The sequence below is a fragment of the Pelodiscus sinensis genome, chromosome 2 (assembly GCF_052426305.1).
Source record: "Pelodiscus sinensis isolate ZL-2025 chromosome 2, ASM5242630v1, whole genome shotgun sequence".
In the NCBI taxonomy this organism is placed as follows: domain Eukaryota; kingdom Metazoa; phylum Chordata; order Testudines; family Trionychidae; genus Pelodiscus; species Pelodiscus sinensis.
In genome coordinates, this window is record NC_143053.1 from 212528274 (window position 1) to 212553088 (window position 24815).

At 41.3% G+C, this 24815-nt stretch overlaps 1 protein-coding gene across 1 annotated transcript; it reads left to right on the forward strand.

Annotated features, from left to right (window-relative positions):
• The first annotated feature begins 511 nt into the window (after positions 1–511).
• ASNS (asparagine synthetase (glutamine-hydrolyzing)) lies at positions 512–23392 on the forward strand. The gene is made up of 12 exons (XM_075922328.2): positions 512–664; positions 3330–3625; positions 5829–6066; positions 8200–8385; positions 8671–8772; positions 9658–9785; positions 11135–11261; positions 13870–13976; positions 15725–15825; positions 18321–18402; positions 18662–18817; positions 20645–23392. Exons 2-12 carry the CDS (start codon positions 3377–3379, stop codon positions 20852–20854), a joined length of 1686 nt encoding a protein of 561 aa, XP_075778443.1. The 5' UTR covers positions 512–664; positions 3330–3376; the 3' UTR covers positions 20855–23392.
• Positions 23393–24815: the final 1423 nt, after the last annotated feature.

Consider the following 24815-nt stretch of genomic DNA (forward strand, 5'->3'; position numbering starts at 1 on the left):
CTCCTAGCGCCCTATATTAACAGAGACTATGTGGAGAGGCAGCTGGCCCTTTAGCTCCTTATGGGCTGATTTACAGCCCCTTCCTGCCTTGCACTGCCTCGGGGATGAAAGAACTGGCTGGGCAGGGCTGGGGGAACTGAGGTGGCTGCCTCAGCTTCCATACTGGGGGGGGGGGGGGGGCGGGGCGAAGCACTACTAGGACCCAGAAAATTGTGTCTGCTGCTGGTGCATATGTATTCTCTCTGCTCTAGAGGCACAGAGATGGTGAAGTGCCATGAGAGGAGCAGAACTGGAAGAAGGCAGATTTGAGAATTTTCAAAGTTCTGGCCGGGGCATGGCGATGTCATTTGAGCTTCCGCTTCAGGTGCCAAAATGTTGTGGCCCAGCCCGTGGCAGCAGGGTAGGAAAAGAAAGAGACAATACAGCAGATGTGCGGGGAGCTCGGGCAGCGAGAGGGGGCGGAGCCCGGAAGGGCTGCGGCGAAGGGGGGGGGGGGGGCCCGCATGATGAAACCTCGCTCGGTGTTTCAGCAGCAGCAGCCGGACAGGGAGGAGGAGCCAATTCCACCGGCAGAGCAGTGCCCGCGTCTGTCTGCGGAGCGGAGCAGCAGCCTCTCTGCCTGGGGCCGCAGCGAGCCTCGCCCGGCGCTGGAGGCGGAGCAGAGGTAACGGGCCGGGAGGGCGGCGGCAGTTTGCGGTGCCCGGGGAGGGCGGGCCCCGCGTGGCTGGGCAGGAAGCGCGTCCCCCTCCCCCCAGCTCCTTCCCGGTTGTGCCGGGCCGGGGCGAGCTCCCCCGCTGGGCGCCCACCCCGCCGCGGCGCGCGAGGCACGTGGACTTGCTGCTTCTGCCCGCGGGCCCCGAGTCTCCAGACTCCGTCCCGGCTGGCGGCACGTGGCGGCGCTACTGAGAGCCCACGGGAGCCGCTAAAGGCGGAGGGCTCCATTTGGCTCGGTGATGACGTAGAGGCAGCCCCAGCCCTGCCCCCTCCCCTTAAAGTTCGCGGGCGGAGGTCCCGATCCTGTGAGCGGGTTTGTGCGGGGCGAGCCCGGTGCCCACATGGACCCTCAGGCGCTGCAGCCCCGGTGAGGGAGAGGCTTCCTGACTCACCGCTGGGCAAAGCGGCACTAAGGTTGCATCAGAGGAAAGAGACTTGCAGAATTGCATCAGGCCGGAAGAATTGAAGAAGGCAGCGCGTGTTCAGATTCTTGGGGACAGGATCTGACTCACATGAAATTGTACTCAATGAAATGGGCTTCCCACACAAACATTTTACTCCAGGCTTAAGAAAATCATAGAATCATAGAACTGGAAGAGACCTCAGAAGGTCAAGTCCAGCCCCCTGCTCTAGGCAGGACCAATCCCAACTAAATCAAAATGGAAAAGGTTGTCATGCGGCGTTAACCAGACAGTGCCAAATCTGGAGCTGGTTCATAAGTACAGGAGAGATTCAGAATACAATAGTCCTTCAAATATTTACAGTAAATAGTGACTACTAAGTATAAATGGCAGAAGGAAAAATAAGTTAGTAAAGAAATCTACGCCAGCTTTAAGCTTCCGATGAATAAGCACATAGCTTACTACTAAAGAATTAAGGGTTTAAAAAAAATCGAGTCAATTAAACTGAAAGTAGTTTTGAAGTAATTACACCTATCTCTGGGCCTGCCAGCCAGTTTTTATGGCTTGACAAATCTATGTCCCTATTTTGTGTTTACAACAAAGTTTCCTACCTTGGTGCTTAGTGAAGGCCACACACAATAGAGTAAATACAAAATAGTGAAAAAGCTCAATTGCCTATGCAGTCAGTTTTGTCTATAGGGATGTAAAATACCATTTAATCAGTTAACCTGTTAAATCTTAGGTTTAACTTATTAAATGGGATCCTGCCCCACCCCCTTGTTCCTGCCTCACCCCCCTCCCATGCTGCTGCCTCTGTTAGAGGCAAGGGGGTGGTGAGGGGAGGCTACTGCCAAGCAGCGCCTGTCTCTGGTGGCTTGGGTTATGGGAAGGGGCTGCTGCTGGAGCAGATGGGCTGCTCAGGCTGGCCAGGAAGCCTGGCTTAATCCTGGCTTGCGCCGGATGCGGGATGGACTCCTGCTGCAACTCTGCACTTGCCTGCCCTCCCGGATCTTACTACATTTAAACTACAGAGTCGCTGCAAGTGTAGCTCCTGGACTGTGCAAGCTGGGAGTGAGTGCTTTTTCCCTTATCGACTAATCATGTAGTCGATAAAAATTCTGTCAACTATATGATTAGCAAATTACCCTCCTCTTAACATCTTTAGTACATATGCAACCTTATGTGATCTAGTCCCGTCCATTGGAGAACTTGATTAAGTTTAATATCTAATTTCTATTGCAGTGTCTTGTTAGAAATTGTGAGGGATGTATTTCTTTTAGGGTTACCTCCTTGCTATAGCACAGTGGTGCCCAAACTTTTCCTTTTTTGATTTGTGAGAAACCCTCATGCCCCCTCCCCCCCCAAATAGCAGGAAGGCTTGTTGAGCAAAAAATTTAAAAAAGGAATTGACTGGGGCCAAAAAACAAAAATAGCAGCAAAACTTAGGGGAGGAGGGTGTTGATGGGGAGGGGGCTGGGTTGCCTCGCGTCCCCCTGGAATTTCTTCATGCCCCCCAGTTTGGGATCCCATGCTATAGCAGAAGTGGGGAATCTAAGGCCCCGGGGCTTGTCTGGATCCATCTCCTGAGGCTTGGGGATCCCCCACCCCAGCTTTCAGGAATCAGAGCTAGTGTTCCAGCCTTCTATCCCCTGCAACTCTCCGTGGGGTTGGGGCCCACAAAATCTGCTAGCTTGGGCCTTCCTAGGCTCTGGTGTGAGAGAGCAATGTGGGGAGTGTGTTCTCCTCAATCAGGGACCATGTCAGTGAGGGGTGTTTTTTTGTGCAGCCCTCAATTGATTTTTCTGTGGGTTAGCAGCCCCAGACTGAAAAAAGGTTCCCCACCCCAGAGCTACAGGAAAACATTAACAAATTTTCTTTGTTCTTTTTTTCTTTTCTTTTTGGCTAGAACAGTAGCTTTTAACAGGACTAATGGAAATGATGTTTTATTCCCACTCCTGACTATATCCGATCAATCTATGATACTGTGCTGTAAATATGAGCTGAAACCTGATTTGTTGTCCTGTGAAAGCTTTGCTAATGTCCTCTTTCCGGGTTGTTGCTTTTTAATCAACCTTCTGTCAATAGGGCCTAAAACCAAGTTGCTTTCTTCATAAGTCAGTACTTAATTATCTGTAGTCAAGAAATTTAAATATGCTTCCTAGGATCAGCAGTAGCTAAAGCATGTTGTATGATGACATATCTTTCTGTTAACAGGTTCTTCATTTTAAGTAGTTGAGAGTCAGCTCACAACCAATTTCAAAATGTGTGGTATCTGGGCCCTTTTTGGAAGTGATGAATGCCTTTCTGTTCAGTGTCTAAGTGCCATGAAAATAGCCCACCGAGGTCCTGATGCATTTCGTTTTGAAAACGTCAATGGCTTCACCAACTGTTGTTTTGGTTTCCATCGTCTTGCAATTGTTGATCAGTTATATGGCATGCAGCCTATTCGGGTGAAGAAGTTTCCATATTTATGGCTGTGTTACAATGGAGAAATCTACAACTTCAAACAGGTAAAAAAAAACAAGGTAAAAAAAAAAAATAGACCGTAATCTGTGGTACCTCAGTGCCGGAGAAGATTTGGAACTTCTTTAAAACACTGTGGGCTAGAATATTAGAGCAAATGATGCAGCTTCAAAAACAAAGTGTCTGGGTGAAAATCTGGAGCTGATTCATAAGTGTAGGAGAGACACACACAGTACATTAGTCCTTCAAATATTTATAGTAAATAGTGACTAAGTATAAATGACAAAAGGAAAAATACGTTAGTAAAGAAATCTACTCCAGTTTTAAGCTTCTGAGGAATAAGCACATAGTCAGTGCTTACTACTGAAGAATTCAGGGTTAAAAAAAGTTCTCTTTAATTTGGTGTTCTGCAGATTATTTTGAGGAATCTCTTCCACTATACTGCTCGAGTATGTAGATAGAAGTTCGGTGGAATTTTCAAAAGCACCTAAGCAGATTACGTGTCTATACCTCAAGTGTTACAGCAAAACAGCTGTAGTACTTCAGTGTAGAAGGCTCTCATTATAGCAATGGGAGTGGTTTTCCTATTGCAGTAATTAATCCATCTCCCTGAGAGGTGATAACTAGATTAGCAGATGAATTCTTCATTTGACATAGCCCTGTTTATGCCAGGGGCTAGGCCTGCATAACTGTGTCTCTCAACAGTGTATATTTGTCACAGCCTTGAGAGATGTAGCGATGCTAATGTAAGTTTCCCAGTATAGATCAGTCCTAAATCTCATTGAAATCATTGGGAGTTACATGCTCAAATTAGTCACTCTTAAGTATCTTTTAGGTTCCTAAATACCTTTGAAAACCTGGTACTGTGGCCCTAATCTAGTGTCTGATTCTACCATATCCTTAAATGTTATGCATACAATACCTTCTTGAATCAAGACCTATCTATGGTCACACCAGCATGTTAAATATGGAATGTAGGGGTCGGTAGCAGCTGTGATTGTTAGCAAATGCTTACTCAATCTTGTTCCCACTGATGTCACTGGTGGTTTGACTAAATAAGCACTGCAGAATGTGTGTCTCTTTCAGTGTCTGACTGTTGCTGTAAGCTACTGAGAATGAGCATAACATACTGCAAAGCAAAGCACATACAGAGTCCCATGTATCAGCAGTTTTCTGCAATATGTCATAGTCATTCTTGATAGCACTTACTGCTTTCTAAACACAGACTCTGAATTAAAATCCAACCCTGCAGTTCTTAAGCAAATCGTGCATTGCCATCAGTAAGGTTTATAAATGATGTGTGCACTGATGTAGTTAAAAACTACTGAGTAAAGGGATTAATTCAGCTTTCCAGTTAGTTGGCAAGTATGTTTTTAGAGCTTGGTTGCTAAAGAGCCACCTTTCCAATGACCGAATTCTCTTTCAGTTCCGTGAGGCCAAGATTTCATTCCATGATTTAAAAATATTCTTAAATGATCAAAAATATAGTGAAAGTATCCTTTTTACAGTTGCTGTCCTACAGTTTATTTATAGATATTTTCTACTATCTAGTAGATGATAGAAATAATTTTTAAAAGTAGCACAATAAGGTCATGAAGCATACTCATGGCTGCTAATTCTTCTGGCATCTGGAACTGTATTTTTGCTTATGGAAGAATCTTAAATTTCACTGAACAAATATATATTTTTTTAATTCTCCCATTTTTTAAACTGGAAAATTGAAATTCTCAGGTCAAAGACACTGTAGAAATGTAAAATATTATTACTGCATTATAATGGTATTGTATAATTAAAGCAAATACAGTTAATTTCCAAAGTGCTTAAGAAATATTAGTGAATTAACCACCACCACACCCCTTTTAGGTAAATAAGTAGTATTGTCTTTAGTAAGAGGTTTAATTTTAGATTGTGAGCTCTGTCTCTCTAAAAATCAGAGACAGGGTGTCTCAGATTTTACAACCATCAACTGAAGTGCACACAATTTTAAGCCACTTTTGAAAATTTGTATCTGAAGTGATTTACAGAGGATGTCAGTGACAGAGCAGCAAATAGAACCAAGTTCACATCTGAAACATAAGTGTATCCTTTCCTTGCTTGTATGAAAACATCTACAGAGTTTTCAAACTCTTATCTACCAAGTAACCTTTGTTATTTTTTAAAATGTTCTTTTTTTGCAAGTAAAAATAAATTCAGTCAGTATCAATGAATGCTAATGGGTTTTTTTTTCTTTCTAATAATTATTTTCCTTAGTTGCAAAAGCAATTTGGATTTGACTATCAAACTTTAGTAGATGGTGAGGTAATCCTTCATCTTTACAACAGAGGAGGAATAGAGCAAACAGCCTCCATGCTAGATGGTGTGTTTGCGTTCATCTTGCTGGACACTGCAAACAGGAAAGTGTTTCTGGGAAGAGATACGTATGGAGTCAGACCATTGTTTAAGGTGTTGACTGAAGATGGGTTCCTGGGTGTCTGCTCTGAGGCAAAAGGTAAAATGAATAGAGTTCAGTAGTTTAGAAATGTATAATAAATTGAACAACGAAGTTTTTGGTAATTGAATGCTTATTGGTTAATCCTATAGATAACATGCATTTCCACCACCTTCCAGGCCTCTATACCTTGCTCCCCATGGGCACTGGATCCCGTGGAGACACCTGGCTCCTCCCACTTCCACACTGCTGCCTCTGATAGAAGCAGCAGCACAGTGGGTGAGGGGGGCAGGCAGGATACCTTTGCTATCTCCCACAGAGACAGTACTGAGCAGGCAGAAGCCGGTGCTCAGGGGAGAGCCAGCTTTAAAGCCGGCTCCCCATGAATACCAGCCTGCCTGCCCCCCCACACTAGCAAAGGCAGCAGAGGCTGCCATGATACAGCCTCTATCCATGGCAGGCCCAGGTTCGCCATGAACAGAGGCTGCTGCCACCCCATGCTGCTGCCTCTGTATCAGAGGCAGCAGCACAGGGCAGCAGGCAGGAGCTGGTCTTCGCGGGGAACCAGTTTTTTAAACCTGATCCCCTTGCAGACTGACCAGCTGTTGACTGCCAGTCTGTGCTGCTGCCTCTAATACAGAGGTAGCAGTGTAGGGTCGCAGGGGGTTCCCCTGGAGTAGGGCTAGGAGCGCACTGGCTACCGGTCCCGCCCTGGGGACAATCGAATAATTGTGTATCCGATAACATTTTTTGTGTGCAGTTATATGATTATTCAATTACACGATATCTAACATCTCTAGCAGATATAAAAGCAAGATCTGTAGATTTGCAGGGCTTTATTTATAAACACTACTAAACTGGGACAGCGAGGGAGTTTATTTACAATTTAATAAAGATACAAATAAATCTCGTCTCTTCATATTTATGCTTGAACTGTTGTATGAATGTTTAATATTGGTGTCCAAATTAGTTTGACCATTGTAATGATGCAATCACTGTAGACTCGGTCTTAGTCTTTTTATTTGTACAAAACTATTTATTTTTTCTCTTCAGTAAGGACTTAAGGACTGAGCTTAATTTTTCTGTCTGTATCATTGCTGAGAACTTGACTTTTTGAAATTTATCTTAATGCATCCAGATGACCATGTGCTGCATTCCCAATTTAGTTTTGCAAAACACTGCCTGTGATTTCACCAGATATTTGATGTGTAGAATAAAAGTAAAATATAGCACTTGACAATTTTATTGCAAGTCTGATTCTGAGGCCTTCATTAGAAACAATACATTCAGGTTCCAAATTTATAATTTAGTAATTATGGAATTACTAAATTGATATAAATTACTTTGTTTTAATACCAACTCTGCAGTGACTTTGGCCACTTTGTGATTTTTATTAACCTCTTCGAGTTTTATATATAAATTTAATTCTTTATATATAAAGTTAATTTCTGTCTTTCAGGTTCACACAGGCACTAAAAGTAGTTTACTTGATCCTGTCACTGTTCACTTAGGCTTTTTTACGCTGGGGATTCTTGTACATTTCAAAGGAGGAATGTGGAACACTGTGTGCCAGCTTTGAAATGTACAAGAATCTCCAGCCGGGGGCTCTTGTGCATTTCAAAGAGGCAGCGCAGCATGGAGCTTGGGGTCAGCAGGGTACTCGGAGTCCCCCGCTGACCCTGGGCTCCATGTTGCACTGTCACTTTGAAACCAGGATCTGATAGAGGCAGCAAGGGGGGGAATCGACTAATTGACTGACTATCCGATAAGCAGATGCTTATCGGATAGTCAACTAGTCTTTAACATCCTTAGTCTAGAGCCTCTTTCCCTACAAAGATAGCAAGATTTCTCCATATACTAGCTTGTGATCTTGACCTCAGTGTGGTGGCTGGCTGTTCTTTTTTGGCAGCTTGATCATACCCTAGTTACAGGGCACACCCAGTCTGTTTGCAGTTCACTTTGCTGCTGCTCTAATACATGTCTCATTGCTATCTATTTTTGGCAGGACCCCTGCATCAGAGAAAGTATCAGGCAGCTTTTTTTTTCCTCATTGTTGTACCAGCCAGGACAGAATAACACTGTAATTGATAATCTAGAGAAAAATATTTTGTATCTAATTTTAAGCAGCTCAGAGACCATGGTGAATACTCAAACTCCTGAAAATTACTTCTCCACGTGTTTGCATGTCTGCAGGTCTTATCAACTTAAAGCACTCTATGTCCTCTTGTCCTAAAGTGGAGCCATTTCTTCCGGGACACTATGAAGTATTGGATTTAAAGCCATCTGGCAAAGTTGCATCGGTGGAACTGGTAAAATTTCATAGTTGTAAAGATGAACCTCTGCATGTGGCGTATGATACACTGGAAAATCTGAATGCAGGTAACACAGCAAAGAAATAACTGATTTTTATAATCTTGTTTTAAATGAATCAGAATTAATCATTGCTTAGTTTTTCCTGAACATGTAAGTGAAAGAATCATTTGAAAAGAAACTTGTACAGTAGGAATGAGATATGTGGGGGGCTCTCTTTGTACGAGACTGCATGTGAATATATTGGAGCTCCTGTATCCTTGCCTGAAATTCATTTGATAGGAAAGAATTTTGTATCCTTATTTACTGGACCCCTTGATGAAAACTCTGACTGATTATTTACTTTTGTAACAGGTTTGGATCTTGAAACTGTGAAAAGCAACATTCGTCTTCTGTTTGAAAATGCTGTTAGAAAACGTTTGATGAGTCATAGAAGAATTGGTTGTCTTTTGTCAGGTAAATGACAAAACTCAAAATTATTAAATTCCCTCCCCACCAAAAAATAAAATGTTTGTTTACTTTGGTCTTTCTGTAATGTATCTTTTCTAACTACCAAATGTTTTAACAGAATTTTGAAGGAATTCTTGAAGTTCTTATAGTCTTTATTGGAATAGTAGCTGCAAGGAGATGAGATGGGGATTAAGCAGGCAAGAACTGGCAAAGTTGAGGGAGCAAGGGCAGTCTTAGGTCATGTCTTCGCTCCTGGGAAGATCGAAACTGTGGTGGTCAATCTTTCAGCGTTTGATTTAGTGGGGTCCAATAAAGATCTGCTAACTCAACTGTTCAGGGAGCCCCCATTGACACCAGTACTCATCGATTCACAAAGGAGTAAAGGAAGTCAACGGGAGTGTTTTGCGCCAAAGGATGAATTAAGGTACATCAACTCCAGCTACACAACTACCATAGCTGGAATTGGGTATCTTAATTCGACCTTCCAGATAAGTATAGACAAGACGTCAGGAAGAATGAATAGTAGCATAGTCATGAAGGAGATGAAGAGTACAGTTTTGTATTGGAAGTGGGGGGGAACCACTCCAATCTTGGCAGGATGGCAGAGGGAAGGTATGTTTTTGTAGAATCATTATACCATTATGGAAATTCTATTTATGTGTATTAAAGATTTATGTTGAGGTTCCAGAACTGCACATACACTAGTAATTGCTACTACATGTGTTTGACTAAAATTGTACAGTGCAAACTTTTTGTTCTAGAACTGTTTCACCGTCATCATGCATCTTAGATTCATGCATAATTTAAAAAGCAAGACTGTGTAAATCATATTTCCATTGTACAGATGCGTGTGCCTTAAAAACGTAATGAAATAAATTGTTTTGTTGGTAGGGGGTTTGGATTCCAGTTTGGTTGCTTCAGTGGTCCTGAAATTGATGAAAGAATCAAGCATCAATTACCCGTTCCAAACCTTTGCAATTGGAATGGAAGACAGTCCTGATTTACTGGCTGCCAGAAAGGTATAGTGATATTTTTCTTTTCAGCTATAGTTACCCGTGTTAAGGTCACAGTGTGTCCTGCATGTAATCTTAATCCTTTTTGGGATGGAATCAGAATTTTTTAGTAAAACCAAGTTTACACTTTGTTTCTTAATTAAATGGGAGAAATAGTTAGGCTTTAATTTGTTTATACTGTATATTTAAATTTTTTTTTTCTGACCAAAACTGCCACTGTTGTATGACTACAAGGCAGAACCCTGCAGAGGATCTGGGTTCAAATGGGTCTTGCAGGACCCGCTGCCCTACTAGCAGTGGGTAAAGTAATTTGTTGCTGATTAGAATGGTTGGGTGCAAAAAACCAACCAACCAAACAAAAAAACAAATGACAGGAATTTGTGTAAAACAAACTGCAAGGTTTGTTTTATTTTTTTTTAGTGATTAAAAATTCAAATATTAAGATGGTTGTTTTGTTTTTGGTAGCATGGGGAACTCTCTCTCTCTTGCAAGATTGAAGGATTTTCATATGTGAACAGGAGTAAAAAAAGCAAGAAATAATGCATGTGTTTGTGGAAGTGGCCATTGCAGTGAGGAATGTGAGTGGGATTTTAAAAAAAAAAAAGTTCCACACAGAGCTATAGCGCAAGGGCCATACTTTCAAAGGTGCCTCAGTTCTGCCTGTATTTGTGGCTGAGTCTAAGGCTACGTCTTCACTGCGAGTTCTTCCAACAGAGAATATGCTAATGAAGGAAGAAGTGTGGATATTTTTATGTATTTATGTATTTATTTTTTGCGCAAAACCCTTGTTTTGTGCAAGATCCTTATACCTCTCTGGGACAGGCATAAGGATCTTGCGCAAAAGAAAGGTTTTGCATGCAAAACACCCCCATTCACACTGCTTCTTTTTGCGCAAAAACCCTTCGCAAAAAGAAATGGCAGAAAATAAGCTAATGAGATCACGACTTATGCTAATGGTCCCTCATTAGCATATTTTCTGCCAGAAGAACTCGCAGTGAAGATGAAGCCTAAGGGTAAACCACTGACTTTTTTAGATCTTGGAAGAACCATCGGAAGAAATCATAAGCTGTAGTCTGGACAAAACTTTGGGAAGCACTATGCTGTCTTTTAGACTGTGTGGAATTTTAAAAGAAAGTCATAACTATTTTTATAGCCATTACAGATTCCACTGTACTTTGTGTAAACATTGGGGTTGTAATAAATTGTAATTTGGGAGGTATGTTCCTCCACACTTTATTTTATTTTCTTCTTGTAATTTTTGTTGCAAAAGAGCTCTGGCATTTTAGTGAAGAAGATGTTTGCAAAGCATTTTTGGTTAAAATGCCAGTTACTAATGTAGTTTTTTTTATAAACAGGTAGCTGCTCATATTGGCAGTGAACATCATGAAGTAATATTTAATTCTGAAGAAGGAATTCAGGCAATAGAAGAGGTTATTTTTACACTGGAAACATATGATATTACAACAGTTAGAGCTTCAGTTGGTAAGATTTGTTTTTTAATATTCTTTACTAAGTACTGATGTGTTGTTTTACACAAAAGGTATTCTCCTTGTATGCTGTCTAATGATCAGAAAGGGCCTGGGAGCCAGAAATCTTGATTTTTTTTGTTCCCAACTTTGCCATTGTCTCCAGGCTTAGCTTAACATTTATTTCACGGCAAGCTGGAATGTAAATTTATTCTGTACTAACCTGCCATGAGCTAAATGTCTGTGTGGATCCTGCTGCCACACACTAACAGTTTCTTTGTGCTTTTTGATATACTATGCTTTGAAGCAGAAGTAGATCAGAGGTCACTAGGGAATTGTTAATGCATGGCAGGTGGGTCCATGCAGACTCTTAGTTTGTGGCAGGCTAGTGTTAGCTACATTTCACCACAGCTGTAGTATAACTAAATGTCTTTTGTAGACAAGCCCTCATTATGGGATCATGGCAAGTTATTTATCTTCCCAGCAAGACCTGGTTCTGGTAATAGATTGTTTGATCCTTAAATGAGAGGCCTGAAAGGACTATTAGATCATCTAGTCCAGGCATGTCAAACTTGAAGCCTGCTGAAGGCTGCACAAACTGATAGCTTTCAGGGCCACCAAAGAAAATGTACTTCTATTGGAAAGTCATCATTATTTATTATTATAGATTATATAGGTATACTTCATAATTGTTCAGGTCTTGTTTTAATATAATATAATTTCATGTGTATAATTATTTGCCCATGTTAAATAATTAATTACAAATGTAAGGTACTTTTAAATTTTGTACATGATACATAACTTGTTTTATTGAAATAAAAACAAGTATAGACCATGATTAATCAAAAAGAACAGGCTTCTGTGAAAATTTCAGATACTTTGTAAGTTTGCATAGTATTCATGCAATTGCAAAAAATTGACATTTATTGATATAAAGTTAATATACATTTTGTGATTTTATTTGGGAATAAATAAATAAACAAAATGTTAACAAAATATTCCCCTTCCTCTCCCCCAGAGCCAGGCACTCCCATATCCCCGTTCTAACCCAATCCCTCTCTGTTCCCCCCTGGAGCTCCCCCTGCTGTAACCCAATGCCTCATCCTCCCCCAGAGCCTGCCCCCCCCAACCTAATGCCGCCTCCCTCCCCCAGAGCCAGGCACTCCGAGCTCCCCCTCCCCCCCCAACTTAATGCCTGGGTCCCAGAGCCGCCGCCACATATTTCTTCCTCAGGTGCTGGGGCCATGTGAGCACAGCAGCCAGCTGTGAGCAGGTGCTTCATGCCTGTGCAGAGTGGCTGACTGTCTGTGAGCACGTGCTGGAGCCCCAAGTGGCCTGGCCAGCCGTGAGCAGTTGCTGGAGTGCCATGCGCAGAGCGGCCGGTCGGCCAGCTGTGATCTGCACTCAGCCACGTGCTCCGAGCAGCCAGTGGGCCGCACTTTATTCTTTTATAAAAATGTAGTGATGAGCCACAAAAAATTTCGATCAGGCCGTATGCGGCCCTCCAGAGGCCTGTTTGACATGCCTGATCTAGTCTGACCTTCAAAAACATTGTTTGGATGAAGTATATGTACCGGAGAGGCAGGCAAAGTTGATTTTAGGTTTTTTTTGTTGTTGAGTATTTAAAATATATGTGCTATTGTTGCCTTTCACATATGAAAAATAATTCTTCCGATTTTTTTCATATTATGTTCTCATTCAAATGTGGTGTAATATGACAACATAGTAGAACTATTGAAATAAACACCTATTACTGAAATTTCTTTTCTAAAAGCAAACCAAAACTATTTTTATTAGTAACATAAATCATGTGGAAAGGCGCAATGAGGAAAAAACTGAATTTATTGCATACAAAACGAATAGAGTTTAATAAAATGTTTTGGAAATTAAATGGATTACACAGTATAACTGTTAAGCCTATAGCAGTAATAAATATGTATCTTGATTATTTTTATTTTTACAAATATGATGTAATTCAGGAAAACATCTCTATTCAGGACAGCATTCAAGCATGTGCTTAACTTGAAGCATGTGTTAAACTGACTTTACTGGGATTTTGCTTTTCCTGAATCAATGCCATATACAGGCAGTCCCCGGGTTACATGGATCCGACTTACATCGGATCCCTACTTACAAACGAGGTGAGGCAACCCCGCACTAGCTGCTTCCCCCCAGCAGACCAGGGAGACGCGAAGCTAGCGCCCTCCTCCCCAGCAGATGAGGGAGACACAGAGTGGCTTTTCTCAGCAGACACCTCAGCTTGAGAATAAAGGACTGAGGGAAGTGAGGTGTGAGAGAATAAAACTGAGCTCTGGAGAAATGTTTGGCTAGAGTTTCCCCTACAATATGTACCAGTTCCGACTTACATACAAATTCAGCTTAAGAACAAACCTACAGTCCCTATCTTGTATGTAACCCGGGGACTGCCTGTATATCCGTAATATATATATTTATTCCCTGCTGTTGTCGATTTCATCTGTTTTTCCCCTTCATCTCTAATATGGAAGGGAAGCAGCGAAACAGTACACAAGAAGTACAGCTTGCACAGATGTTTTGAAGTCAGAATTCTATCCATTTATAATGGAGTTTACAATAACTTTGTATATCTGATTTTATTACTTTAGGTATGTATCTGGTTTCCAAATATATACGTAAGAAATCGGACAGTGTGGTCATTTTCTCAGGGGAAGGCTCAGATGAGCTTACACAAGGCTATATCTATTTCCATAAGGTAAGAACAATATTTTGTCCTCAAGGGTGGTTGTTTGTGCATGCACATATTGGCCAAAATAATCAGAAAAGAGTTCTTGGAGAATAATACATTCATTATTTCTGATGCAGGCACTTTATGTCCATTTATAAGTAAATAATGTATTAAAGTGGACATAAGTAAATAGTTTTCAAAGTCCCAGTCTCACAAATGCTTTGCATACAAGCTGTTGTACTTATGAATAGTTCCATTGAAGTCAAATAATAGCTTTAAGAAGACAGCATTAGCTGTGTCCAGGATCCAGATGTTTCCTTTTTCCTACTTTTTAGAATCTTCTTTTAGAGATCATTACACATTTTAGTAATAATTTTTGATTGAAACATTTTGTTTCTCTTGTACATTTTTAAAAGTAAATTTAGAGTTGGTTAATGTGCCAGCCGTACACTGAAGGACCGATCTGACACTTTCCTTGATCTGAGGCTCTTCCCATTAACTCCTGTTTATGGTACAGGGACAGTCCTATAACAACAGTGTAGGTTTTCCCCATACTGCCCTGCTTGTGTGCCTCAACACTGACCTGCTGAGAAGAAGTCTAATGTTGAGCAAAGAGTTCAGTCTTCTTTTTCTGCAGTTCTCCTTTGGGATGTCAACTTGTAGTTGACTACACAATTAACAGATTTAAACCTGGGCATATTGGTTAATCCTGTTGCCTACACACACTCTTCCCCCTCCCCATCCCTCTGTCAGAGGCAGCGCCGGGGATGGGGGGCAAGGGCTGCTGCTGCGGAGTAGCCTCTGTCCGTGGCAGGCCTAGGCTCGCCACAGACAGATGCTGTTCTGTGGGATGCCTGCTAGGAATGTAAGTGACTAGTCAACTACCTGATAAGCCAAGACTTATCAGGTAGTCGTGTCACTACTCAGCTAGTCTCTCTCCCTAGCCCCCTTGCTGCCTATGTATCAGAGACAGCTAGGAAGGAAGGAAGCAGAAGCCAGTTCTGGGGGGAGTTGGCTTAAAAAGCCATTTTCCCCCAGCACCATCTCTGTAGGGGACAGGGGAGGCACAAGCTGGGACTAGGCAGTTCTGGCTTGCGCCAGGTCCCAGACACTGGGCCTCTGCTTTTTCAATGTAGCCAGGATCTTACTGCATTGAAAAGAGTCTTACTACATTGAAAAGGCAGAGGTGCAGCATCTGGGACCCAGCGTGAGCTGGAATTCGGCTGTCCTGGCTCGCACTGACCAGCAGACCAAGGAGCAGCTTTTCTCACCCCGGAGAATGTGGACGGCGGCACCGCGGCTCATCTGGGTGTCCCGCCGATCCCGTCCTCCGGGGCAAGAAAAGCCCCGTTCATAACTGCGGATCCGACATAAGTCGGATCCGCGTAACTTGGGGACTGCCTGTATACACAAGGCACATGAGTAAGCCCATGAGTACAAGCCTTCATGTTGTGTGTTTCCTTCAGAGGGAGGAAGGTTGGGAAAAGGAGTCCCAATAATCAAATTGTATGTATTCTCCTCAAATGTTTGGGAATTGTGAAATAATTTGGCCTGTAGTGTAAACTTGAGTACAAGTTTCTTTAACATTCATACCCGAAAACTATGTGGCATATTACTGTACTGTGGAATATACTGTAGAGTTCATGCTTCTCATGTGCAAAGAAATCATTGGAAGTCCACGTAGATCACAGAAAGTTCTCAAAGTAGCAATACAATTATGCAATATGTGTGTGTATTACGTAGGCATGTGTATTACATAGGCGTGTGTATTACAGGCCCCATCTCCTGAAGAAGCTATGGAAGAGAGTGAGAGGCTTCTGAAAGAACTTTATCTGTTTGATGTACTTCGGGCAGACAGAACTACTGCAGCTCATGGGTAAGACCCATTATACGCTCCCACAGTCATAGGTTTAGAACTTACACTAGAATTTTAAAAATCTTGCTGTTCTCTGTGCTACTGTTGCAGACTTGTAATTTCACATTTGGTAGCATGTAGAGGGAAATGTTACCCACTGTTACTTTCATCTATAATTCAGTGTATTTTAAGGGACAAATATTTGCTAACTGTTTCAGTGGGACCATGATTTTTCCCTAAGAAGCTCGTGTGAGCAGGAAAGCAATATCCTTTTTATTGCTTCATATTAGATAAAAAACAAAAGATACCAGTGGAAAATATTGGCTAGAAGGCTGAGAACAGGACAAGGTTACATACCTAGATTATATTTAATTTGTGTACTGAAGGAATCCAGGTGCCATATTCACAGTACAGGCAGTCCCTGGGTTACATGGATCCGACTTGCATCGGATCCCTACTTACAAACGGGGTGAGGCAACCCCGCACTAGCTGCTTCCCCCCAGCAGACCAGGGAGATGCGAAGCTAGCGCCCCCCCCCCAGCAGACCAGAAATATTTTTGTCCCTCACCCCTCAATACTAACTGTTACCCATATTTTTACATCATACCCATATTTTTACATCATATCTATATTTAACATTATACTGGTTTTATCATCATTGTTCTTGTCAGCATTCGACTATAAGTTATCAGAGCAGGGACCTGATCTTTCCAACTGTTCCATAAAACATTTCACAAACTTTTGTATAACTAATAGGAAAAGGCAATGGCAGCTCTTCAAGTATGGGACAATTCAAAAAGTGTGAAAATAAGCTTGAATAAGTAGCCAATCTCGTTTGTGTAACAAATGTATTGCAAATACTCCTTTTACTGAATTCTTCACATTATTAAAATGGAGAAACTGAGGCACTTGGAAGTTTACTTGCTCTTAGTCACACAAATCCATGGCAGAGCCAAGAACGGAACTTGGATCTCCTGACCCCAAGCCTTGTGTTTTAGTCACAAGACCCTCCTTCCCATCATATCTATCTAGCTTCTTGATTAATACTTTCTAACTTTGTCTTGTCAATTTCCTTTTTTCCCCCTTCCATTTCCATTCCTTAATGTTCAGATGCATCCCTGTTTATGCCAGAGGTGCAACATACATATAAACACATTGCCAAAGCCTTTAGTTATTTTTAAAGCTTTCTGATTTTATCTTGGTAATGAAGGGCCATTTCCCCCCAAATACTAGCATTTCTAAATATAGTAAATATTTTGTCATGCTCACAACAAAGGCCTTTTCTGTATCAATTGACAGAATAGCAGACTCTGACTTGGTGCATTTGATATCATGACTTATGCACAATACAGGCAGTACCCGGGTTACGTACAAGATAGGGACTATAGGTTTGTTCTTAAGTTGAATTTGTATGCAAGTCGGAACTGGTACATATTGTAGGGGAAACTCTAGCCAAACATTTCTCCAGTTGAATGCTGACAAGAACAATGATGATAAAACCAGTATAATATTAAATATAGATATGATGTAAAAATATGGGTAACAGTTAGTATTGAGGGGTGAGGGACAAAAATATTTCTGAGCCATAGTCATTCCTCAGGGGCAGTGTGTACTGCACATTACCTGTAGTAAGTGGTTCTTTTTTTGTGAGGAGGAAAACTAAGAATAAGAAACTCAGTTTTGGAATGAACTGAGTTGCACTGAATCACCTCCCCAGCTGACTTAGCTGCACTTACTTGCACCAGCTGTGTTCTTGGCTTATAAGCTACAGGGCATGTTAGTTTAATGCAAGTATGGCAGTGAGGAGTTGCATCAGTCACAGCCAAAGGCAAAATTCTTAATTCATTAAATATGAAGCTTTAGAAATTATACTGATTCTCTGGCTCCACAATTTATTAGACCTGAACATAAGCAGTAGGGCTCAGTCCTTCTGTACCTGGAATTCCTGCTGAATGGAATGGGAATTCTGCGTGAGAGCATTGCAGAATCACTAGGCAATGTCTTTATGGTTCCCATAGGTGCCTCTTACTGCTATCACGTTTGAAAGCCAAACTCCGGTATGCTTTTGGGTAAACCTTACCAGATTCTGCAACAGCTTAAAACATGCTGATGTATCTCCTCACAGGCAGTTTGCTGTTTCTTGACAGATCTTTTAGGATTACAGGATTTTGTCAGTGTTTATATGCAAAATGCATTGTTTTATGGAGGTCTCTGGAACCTGCAGTAAGAGGATTTCTACATTTTGCATTGTGTCATACATTTTCCAGTAGATGGCAGCATAACAGTGACAATTTTTGGACCTTTTCTGGTTGATCGCTTACTGGGCTGTCCTAATTTATTACATGGAAATTGTTTTGATTATAAGTGAAATATACAAATACTAAAGTATTAATCTTCGCATTCCTTCTGCTGTTGAAAATAAATGAATGTTAGCAGTTATGGAATTTCTAAACTAATGTGTCATGGGATTGATGTTGTAGGTTTTTGAATTTTTAATTTTTTTCTTTTGTTTTTAGTCTTGAACTAAGAGTCCCATTTTTGGATCACCGATTTACATCTTATTACCTATCCTTGCCAGCGGAACTCAGAATTCCAAAGGTATGCAGCACCTAAAAGGTATCTTGGAGATGAAGATTGTGATCTTGCAGAGCATTAAGCATGAATAGTCCTGTAGAATTTAATGGGATTGTTCACATATTTGATTGCTTTGCTGTACTGATGCCAATGGCCTGATCTTTTAATTGAATCATCTTTGAAAGGGGAAAATGTGTGTGAAAAATCTAGCCTAAAATATTTCTTGTAGGGTTTGTTACTTAGGTTCCGAAAATTCACAGCATTATTGTGCTTCTGTCAATAGAATGGAGTTGAAAAGCATCTCTTGAGAGAATCTTTTCAGGATTCCAACTTGCTTCCGAAAGAAATACTCTGGAGACCCAAAGAAGCTTTCAGTGATGGTATAACATCTCTCAAGAAGTCTTGGTTTTCAATTCTTCAAGAGCATATTGATCTCCAGGTACATGTTTGTTAAAATTTCACTTGTTATCTACAGTAACATATGCTTTCGTTCTAAGTTTTAAAGCCATTATGGGTTTATTAGAAATTGCATCAGCCAATGAAAGGTGGAATTTGCACATAATCCAGAAAATAAATATTTGAGTTTTAAAGTTGTCAAACTACCATTTGTTCAAGAATATTACAGGAGTAAGACTAAGTTTAAGAAATAAAAGTACTCCACACTACTTCCATTTTCATATCCAGAGGTGAGGTGAAACTAATTCAGATGCAAAGAAATGATAAAATCTCATGAAAAGGATTAAGTAGGGCAATTTATATGATTAAGTGAAGGAAATAGCTGGATTGCAAATGTGTGTGTGTGTGTGTGTGTGTGTGTGTGTGTGTGTGTGCGCGTGCATGCATTTAGTTTATGGATAAACTTGCTTGATTCTTGTCATGTGGAAAATGAATGTTGCAGCTGTGGTACTATGGCAAATCCTTTAGCTTAGGGCAGCTGGCGTAGTTTACACACACTACTATTTTTATACATTTTTAAAAAATCATTAATAATCATATAACCAATCAAAATTCTATCGCTTACACAGTTAAATGTGTTACTTGGGGATGTAGGAGTGGGGAAGGAAGGGTGCTAGTGGGCCCCCTGGTCTTGTGCAGCAGAGAGAAGAGGGGGAGAACAGTCATCCCAGCCTCGCTCTCCCTAGCAGAGTTGCAGCGTTAAACAGTTAACAGGAACCAATAAGCATCAGCATATTGGTTAAACTCTTGCATCCCTACTATTTATGTCATCTCTACCTGCTGCATAGTCAGTGCAGTGTCAGTTTTTGGTAGCCAGATCTGTTTTGTAGCTAGGCCCTTTTTGGCAATGAAATCTCTTACCAAGCCAGACAGTTTATTAAAGGTGCCCATTCCAAAAAGAGATTAAAAGGTGAAATTCTGCAGCTTTGTTTGCTCTGCACAGGGAATTGTGTGTATGATCATTAGTGGTAAGGTCCAATGCCTAGCTTTCACCAGTTGTACAAGCTGCCTACATGAAGTGTCGCACAGTGGCAACTCAGGCCCGTAGCCTGTGGGCGAGATTCACCTTTGCCAGTGCAATTTACACCTCTGTGCTAAAGGGAAAACTTTGCCAGCAGCAGCATCTACCCCAAAGAGAGAGGCTGATAGGATCCCTACTCAGTTCCACTGACTGGGTTGAAAGGAGATTAATTTTATGATTGTGCTCTTTTGGAGCTGTGGTGGTGGAAGCTGGTCAGGAGATTACCCAAATCAGTGCAAGCCCTCCTGAATTTAACCTCCTTCATCCCTGCTCTTGGCAGAACAGAGGCTGCAAGTGACTTGACCTCTGCACTGCCACTCCTGGGTTACTTTCTGCCATGAGAAAGCTTGCAGACTGGGTTGTGCTAATGGAGTGAATTGAGATTCATTGTATGCAGGCAGAATAGAAAACCTATCAAGAAGCAGATAACAGCGTGGGGAGACACTTTTACTGGAAAAGAGAATTTTAGATTTTTAAAAAGGTTGACACCTAATGTGGAGCCAGAAACAATATTGTACTAATAGGGCCATTTATAGGACTAATTCACAATAAAGTTTTGCAGATCAGGTTCCCACTGAGCTCAAGGGAGCCATGCACGCATCCTAGGGCAGAATTTCACCTTTTAGAAAGCTTTTAATCTTTCTGAAATGGGCATCTTTAACAAATGATGGAGTTTAATGGTAAATCCTTGTACACTGAGATGACAGTATTTCAATTGCAGCTAATGGTCTGGTGAATAATTTATAAAGTGACTTCACAGCTTAGTTTTTATTTCACTTTTGTCCGTAGGTTGATGACCTTCTGCTGGAAAAAGCAGCAGAGAAATTTCCTTTTAATCCTCCTAAAACTAAAGAAGGCTACTACTACCGCCAGATCTTTGAGAAGCATTATCCTGGGCGAGCTGATTGGCTCCCCCATTATTGGATGCCACGATGGATTGAAGCTACTGACCCTTCTGCTCGCACGTTGAAACATTACAAGTCAGCTACCAAAGAATAAGCTTTCCAGTTGTGTTGAAACAGAAATTGTTGCCCATTGGCTTGCTCTGTGCAAAAGCTGATTATATCACCCAATAGTCTAAAGAATATTCCGAATGAATTTGGACAATGGTATTTAAGATGAACCATTTCTAACCAGTAGAATTGTGTAAAAATTAACCCCAGTACAGATGGCTTGCACAGGAACCTCTGCCTCATTTAAACTACAGTTCTGATCTAAAAAACTACTCTGTGGAAAGGGCACCATTATACTAAGCAGCTCTGCCTCTTGTTCATACTCAGTCATATTGACTGACTTCAGTTACATACATACATATATTTTTAACAAGAGGCCTCTTTGGAGTACTTGAATGGCTCATAAAATGTGTGCTGACTTGAATTTCATCTTGGGGATATAGAATGAGCATTTATGGACTGAACAGTCTATCTAGGCTCCTATGTTTAAACACTGTAGCATTCAGATGGTTGCTTAGACCTTGGGCAAGATATGCAGATATTTACAAATTCTCGGTACAGATATAGAGAGGTACTTAGTGGGATTTGTGGAAATGCCTAAGCAGGTGAGGTACCTAACAAAAGTCAATCTAACCTGCGTAGGTACTTCTGAAAATCCCACTACAGTCTCATTAGGCACTGAAGGGTAGTGGGGGTGGGAGGATGCCTACATAGGGATAAATAAATCTGCAGCTGGCCTGGGTCCACTGTCTCAGTCTCTGGGACTGAAAAATAGCTGTGTAGACATTCAGGCTGGAGCTTGAGCTCTGGTACTCTGCAAGGCAGAAGGTTTCAGAACTCGGGCTGGAGCTTGAACCTAAGCCCAGAATATCTACACAGCAAGTTTAGCCCTGCAGCTGAAGTCCCATGAGCCTCAGTCAGCAAACTAGGGCCAACCACAGCCATGACGGGGGACTTGTTGATTTACACAGGGATAAATGTCTTTGTAGATCATATGGTGGTAATAGGTTTGGTACAAGAACTTGAACAGCTTGGAATAAAACTGACCAGTTTTATATCATTGTTTCTAGCTAAAGGGCTTGATTTTTTTTAAAGTAGGTATAATGGTGAATTGGGGATAGGTCCTTAGTGCACAAGCCCACACAGCACATGGTGGGCTGCAGTAAGTTAAAGCCGTTGGAAGTTGGCCCAAGTTGGGAGATCTGTTTTGAGTGCCAGAGCAGCACCCCAGCTGCAGGATCTCCTTGGTTTTATGCTTTGCTTTCTGTGCTGAAATCCAACTCCTAGAATTTATTGGACATTTTACTGCGTAAGGACTTCAGGATTGGATTATTTGTCTGAAAGAGAATTTTAGTTCTTTCCAAACAAGGAGAGGTATCTGCATATCCTTATTGCAGTGCAAATGCATTTCTACACAGCTCGCTATTCCACCCAAAGACTATTTGAATGGGATGATATTTTTAAAAATGGGTTTTATTATATTAATGGTGATCAATAACTACACTGTTTACCGATTAGATGGAAAACTCCAATTTGTATATTAAACTTAGAAAAGCTCAGTATTTTTTTTATTTCTTTAAATTAAAAACTGTTTAATTAAAAAAAATAATTTTTTTCCCCAATATTCTCTGACATTCTGAAGTGAAGCACTAGAGTTCTTTGTAAAATGCCTGAGAGCTTATTTTTTCAGTGCTACATTTCTTTAGGAATCTACTAAAATCCCACAGGTGGCACCCTGGAACCCATGAACAATTCTCTGATGGCTTTCTGTACATGGCTGTATTTTGACTGACACATGTACACATTCTGTCTAATTAAGGTTATATGGTTTATATAATTGTGTGGTGAGACTTCATAAGGGACCTATTACTTCGTTTCAGAAAAAAGTTTGCTTTCAGGGCATTTCTACACAGCAGCGTTATTTTGGAACAACTGACATTCTGAAATAACACAATGCGCGTCTACACAGCAAGCCATTATTTGGAAATAATGTCGAGCTGGACAACTTCTTATTCTGACTCCTGTAACTCTCATTTTACAAGTAGTAAGGGAAGCAGAAGGAAGAGTGTTCTTCCTTCGGCTTCCTGCTGTGTATATAGTGCCAAAAGCCAAATTAAGCTATTTTGACTTCAGCTACACTATTGATGTAGCTGAAGTTGTGTAGCTTAATTTGAATTTTGCTCTGTGTGTAAACATGCCCTTAAAGAACATTCTGCAGATACACACAATCAAAGAGCTCTGATAGATGCTATGAAGAAAAACATTCATTGTCAAATAGTTAATTAGAACATAATTTAGTTTAGAGGTTGCAGCTATACTCTGCTTTTTTATGGCTTTGTCGGATAGAGAGGGTATTGTGTTGATAAGAGAGTGTCTTGGGTCCAACAAATGGTAAAAGTGAATTCAACTTACTTTTAAACAGTTAAGTGCCATGATATTTCATCTCAAATTAGTACTGATGTACTTTTTCCATTGTAACAACTACCATTACCATCCTTGAAATCTCTTAGACACAGAAGCTAGAAAGAAAAACATTTAAAGAATTGAAATGTAAAGGACCGAGTAAAGCTTTTTATTGCATCAATTTTCCTTTCTTCTCTCTTTCATTATACCAATTGGGGCGCAGTGTCATCTGGTACTCCTTTCTCTGGCACAATCTGGTCAGGAAATCATAATTTCAAGGTCCCAGAAGAAGGTGAAAGTTGCAGTCATGATGTTGGTTAAGCTCACTCCTTCTTGCACACATCCCACTGCTCCCATTTAATTGCCCCCCAAAAGTGAAAACCTTGATTAATTAAATATTTTGGTAATTTCATCTACAGAGAGAAACCAACCTGTGACTTCTCTAGGAGCCCTGAAGACCACTTAGTGTCACTTTTTTTAAATTAAGGAATCCAGTTTGTACCAATCTTTCTAATCTTGTATAGTTTCAAAAGTTTGTGTGATAGGCTTTATGTGTATGTGGACTTTTGTTACCTTGAACAACTACAGGGTAGGCCCCTGCACAAGGGTCCTGATATGGTTTATGTTGTAACGGTTTCATAGTATAGTTTAGCATTGTTTTGCTATTTAATAAAGTTTCAAACATTTTCCATAAGCAGGGGCGGATATAGGGCAGGGCGAACGAGGCGGCCGCCCCAGGCCCCGCGCTTCAAAAGGCCCCGCACATGCGCCGTGGCACCACCACGCATGCGCCGTGGCAAAGGGGGGGGGCCTCGTGGAATTATGCTGCCTGGGGCCCTGCAAAACGGTCATCTGCCCCTGTCCATAAGCCTAGAAGTGAAGTTTCTGTAGGACCTGCCCACAATGGGTTTTGAAATAATTTTATGTTACGTTAAATAGTGAGGTGTGACAGACCGGTGGTGGTGCTATGTACTGGGGTGTAAAGGAAACGTGCACTGTTCACTATGAATTTTCCTGAATTCTAAGGCCATGTCTTCACTAAACGGACGATTGACATGACCATGATCTATCTTCCAGAGTTTGATTTAGTGAGTCTAGTTAAGACTCACTAAATTGAACTCTGAGGACCCTCTCCACCCAAAGCCAACAGCAGCATTTGCTCCTATTGGCCTCCTGCTGTGGGGATGGCGTGGAAACTTAAAATACAGTACATTGACTCCGGCTACGTAATTTAACCTATCTGGAATTACACATCTTGATTGGATGTTCCCTTTTAGTGTAGACGTGACCTAAGATTTCCCTGTTACTGTACTATTGACCTTGCGGGGGCAACATTTGTCTGAAAAAATCTAGAACAGTGGTTTTTAAACCCAAGGATCCCTATTTTGATTAAAAATTGATTGCAGACCCCAAGCCGGCTTCTTATTTTCCCCAGGGGTGCTCAGCCCCCATTTAGGCTGAGGCCCTGTCTGAGATCTCCCTCTCCCCACTTTTCCTCTCTGTACCTCCTGCATGCAAGAAGCATTGGGAGGGAGGGGCAGAAGTTTATCAGTGGGGCGGTGGCCTCAGACACAGAGGCTATGTCTACACTGGCACCCTTTTCC

Excerpts from the sequence above, each read along its gene's own strand:
- ASNS (XM_075922328.2), top strand. The coding sequence starts at position 3,377 with ATGTGTGGTATCTGGGCCCTTTTTGGAAGTGATGAATGCCTTTCTGTT. Across the intron at positions 8,386-8,670 it reads ACTGGAAAATCTGAATGCAG|GTTTGGATCTTGAAACTGTG; the intron begins GTAACACAGCAA and ends CTTTTGTAACAG. Across the intron at positions 18,818-20,644 it reads AAGAGCATATTGATCTCCAG|GTTGATGACCTTCTGCTGGA; the intron begins GTACATGTTTGT and ends TTTTGTCCGTAG.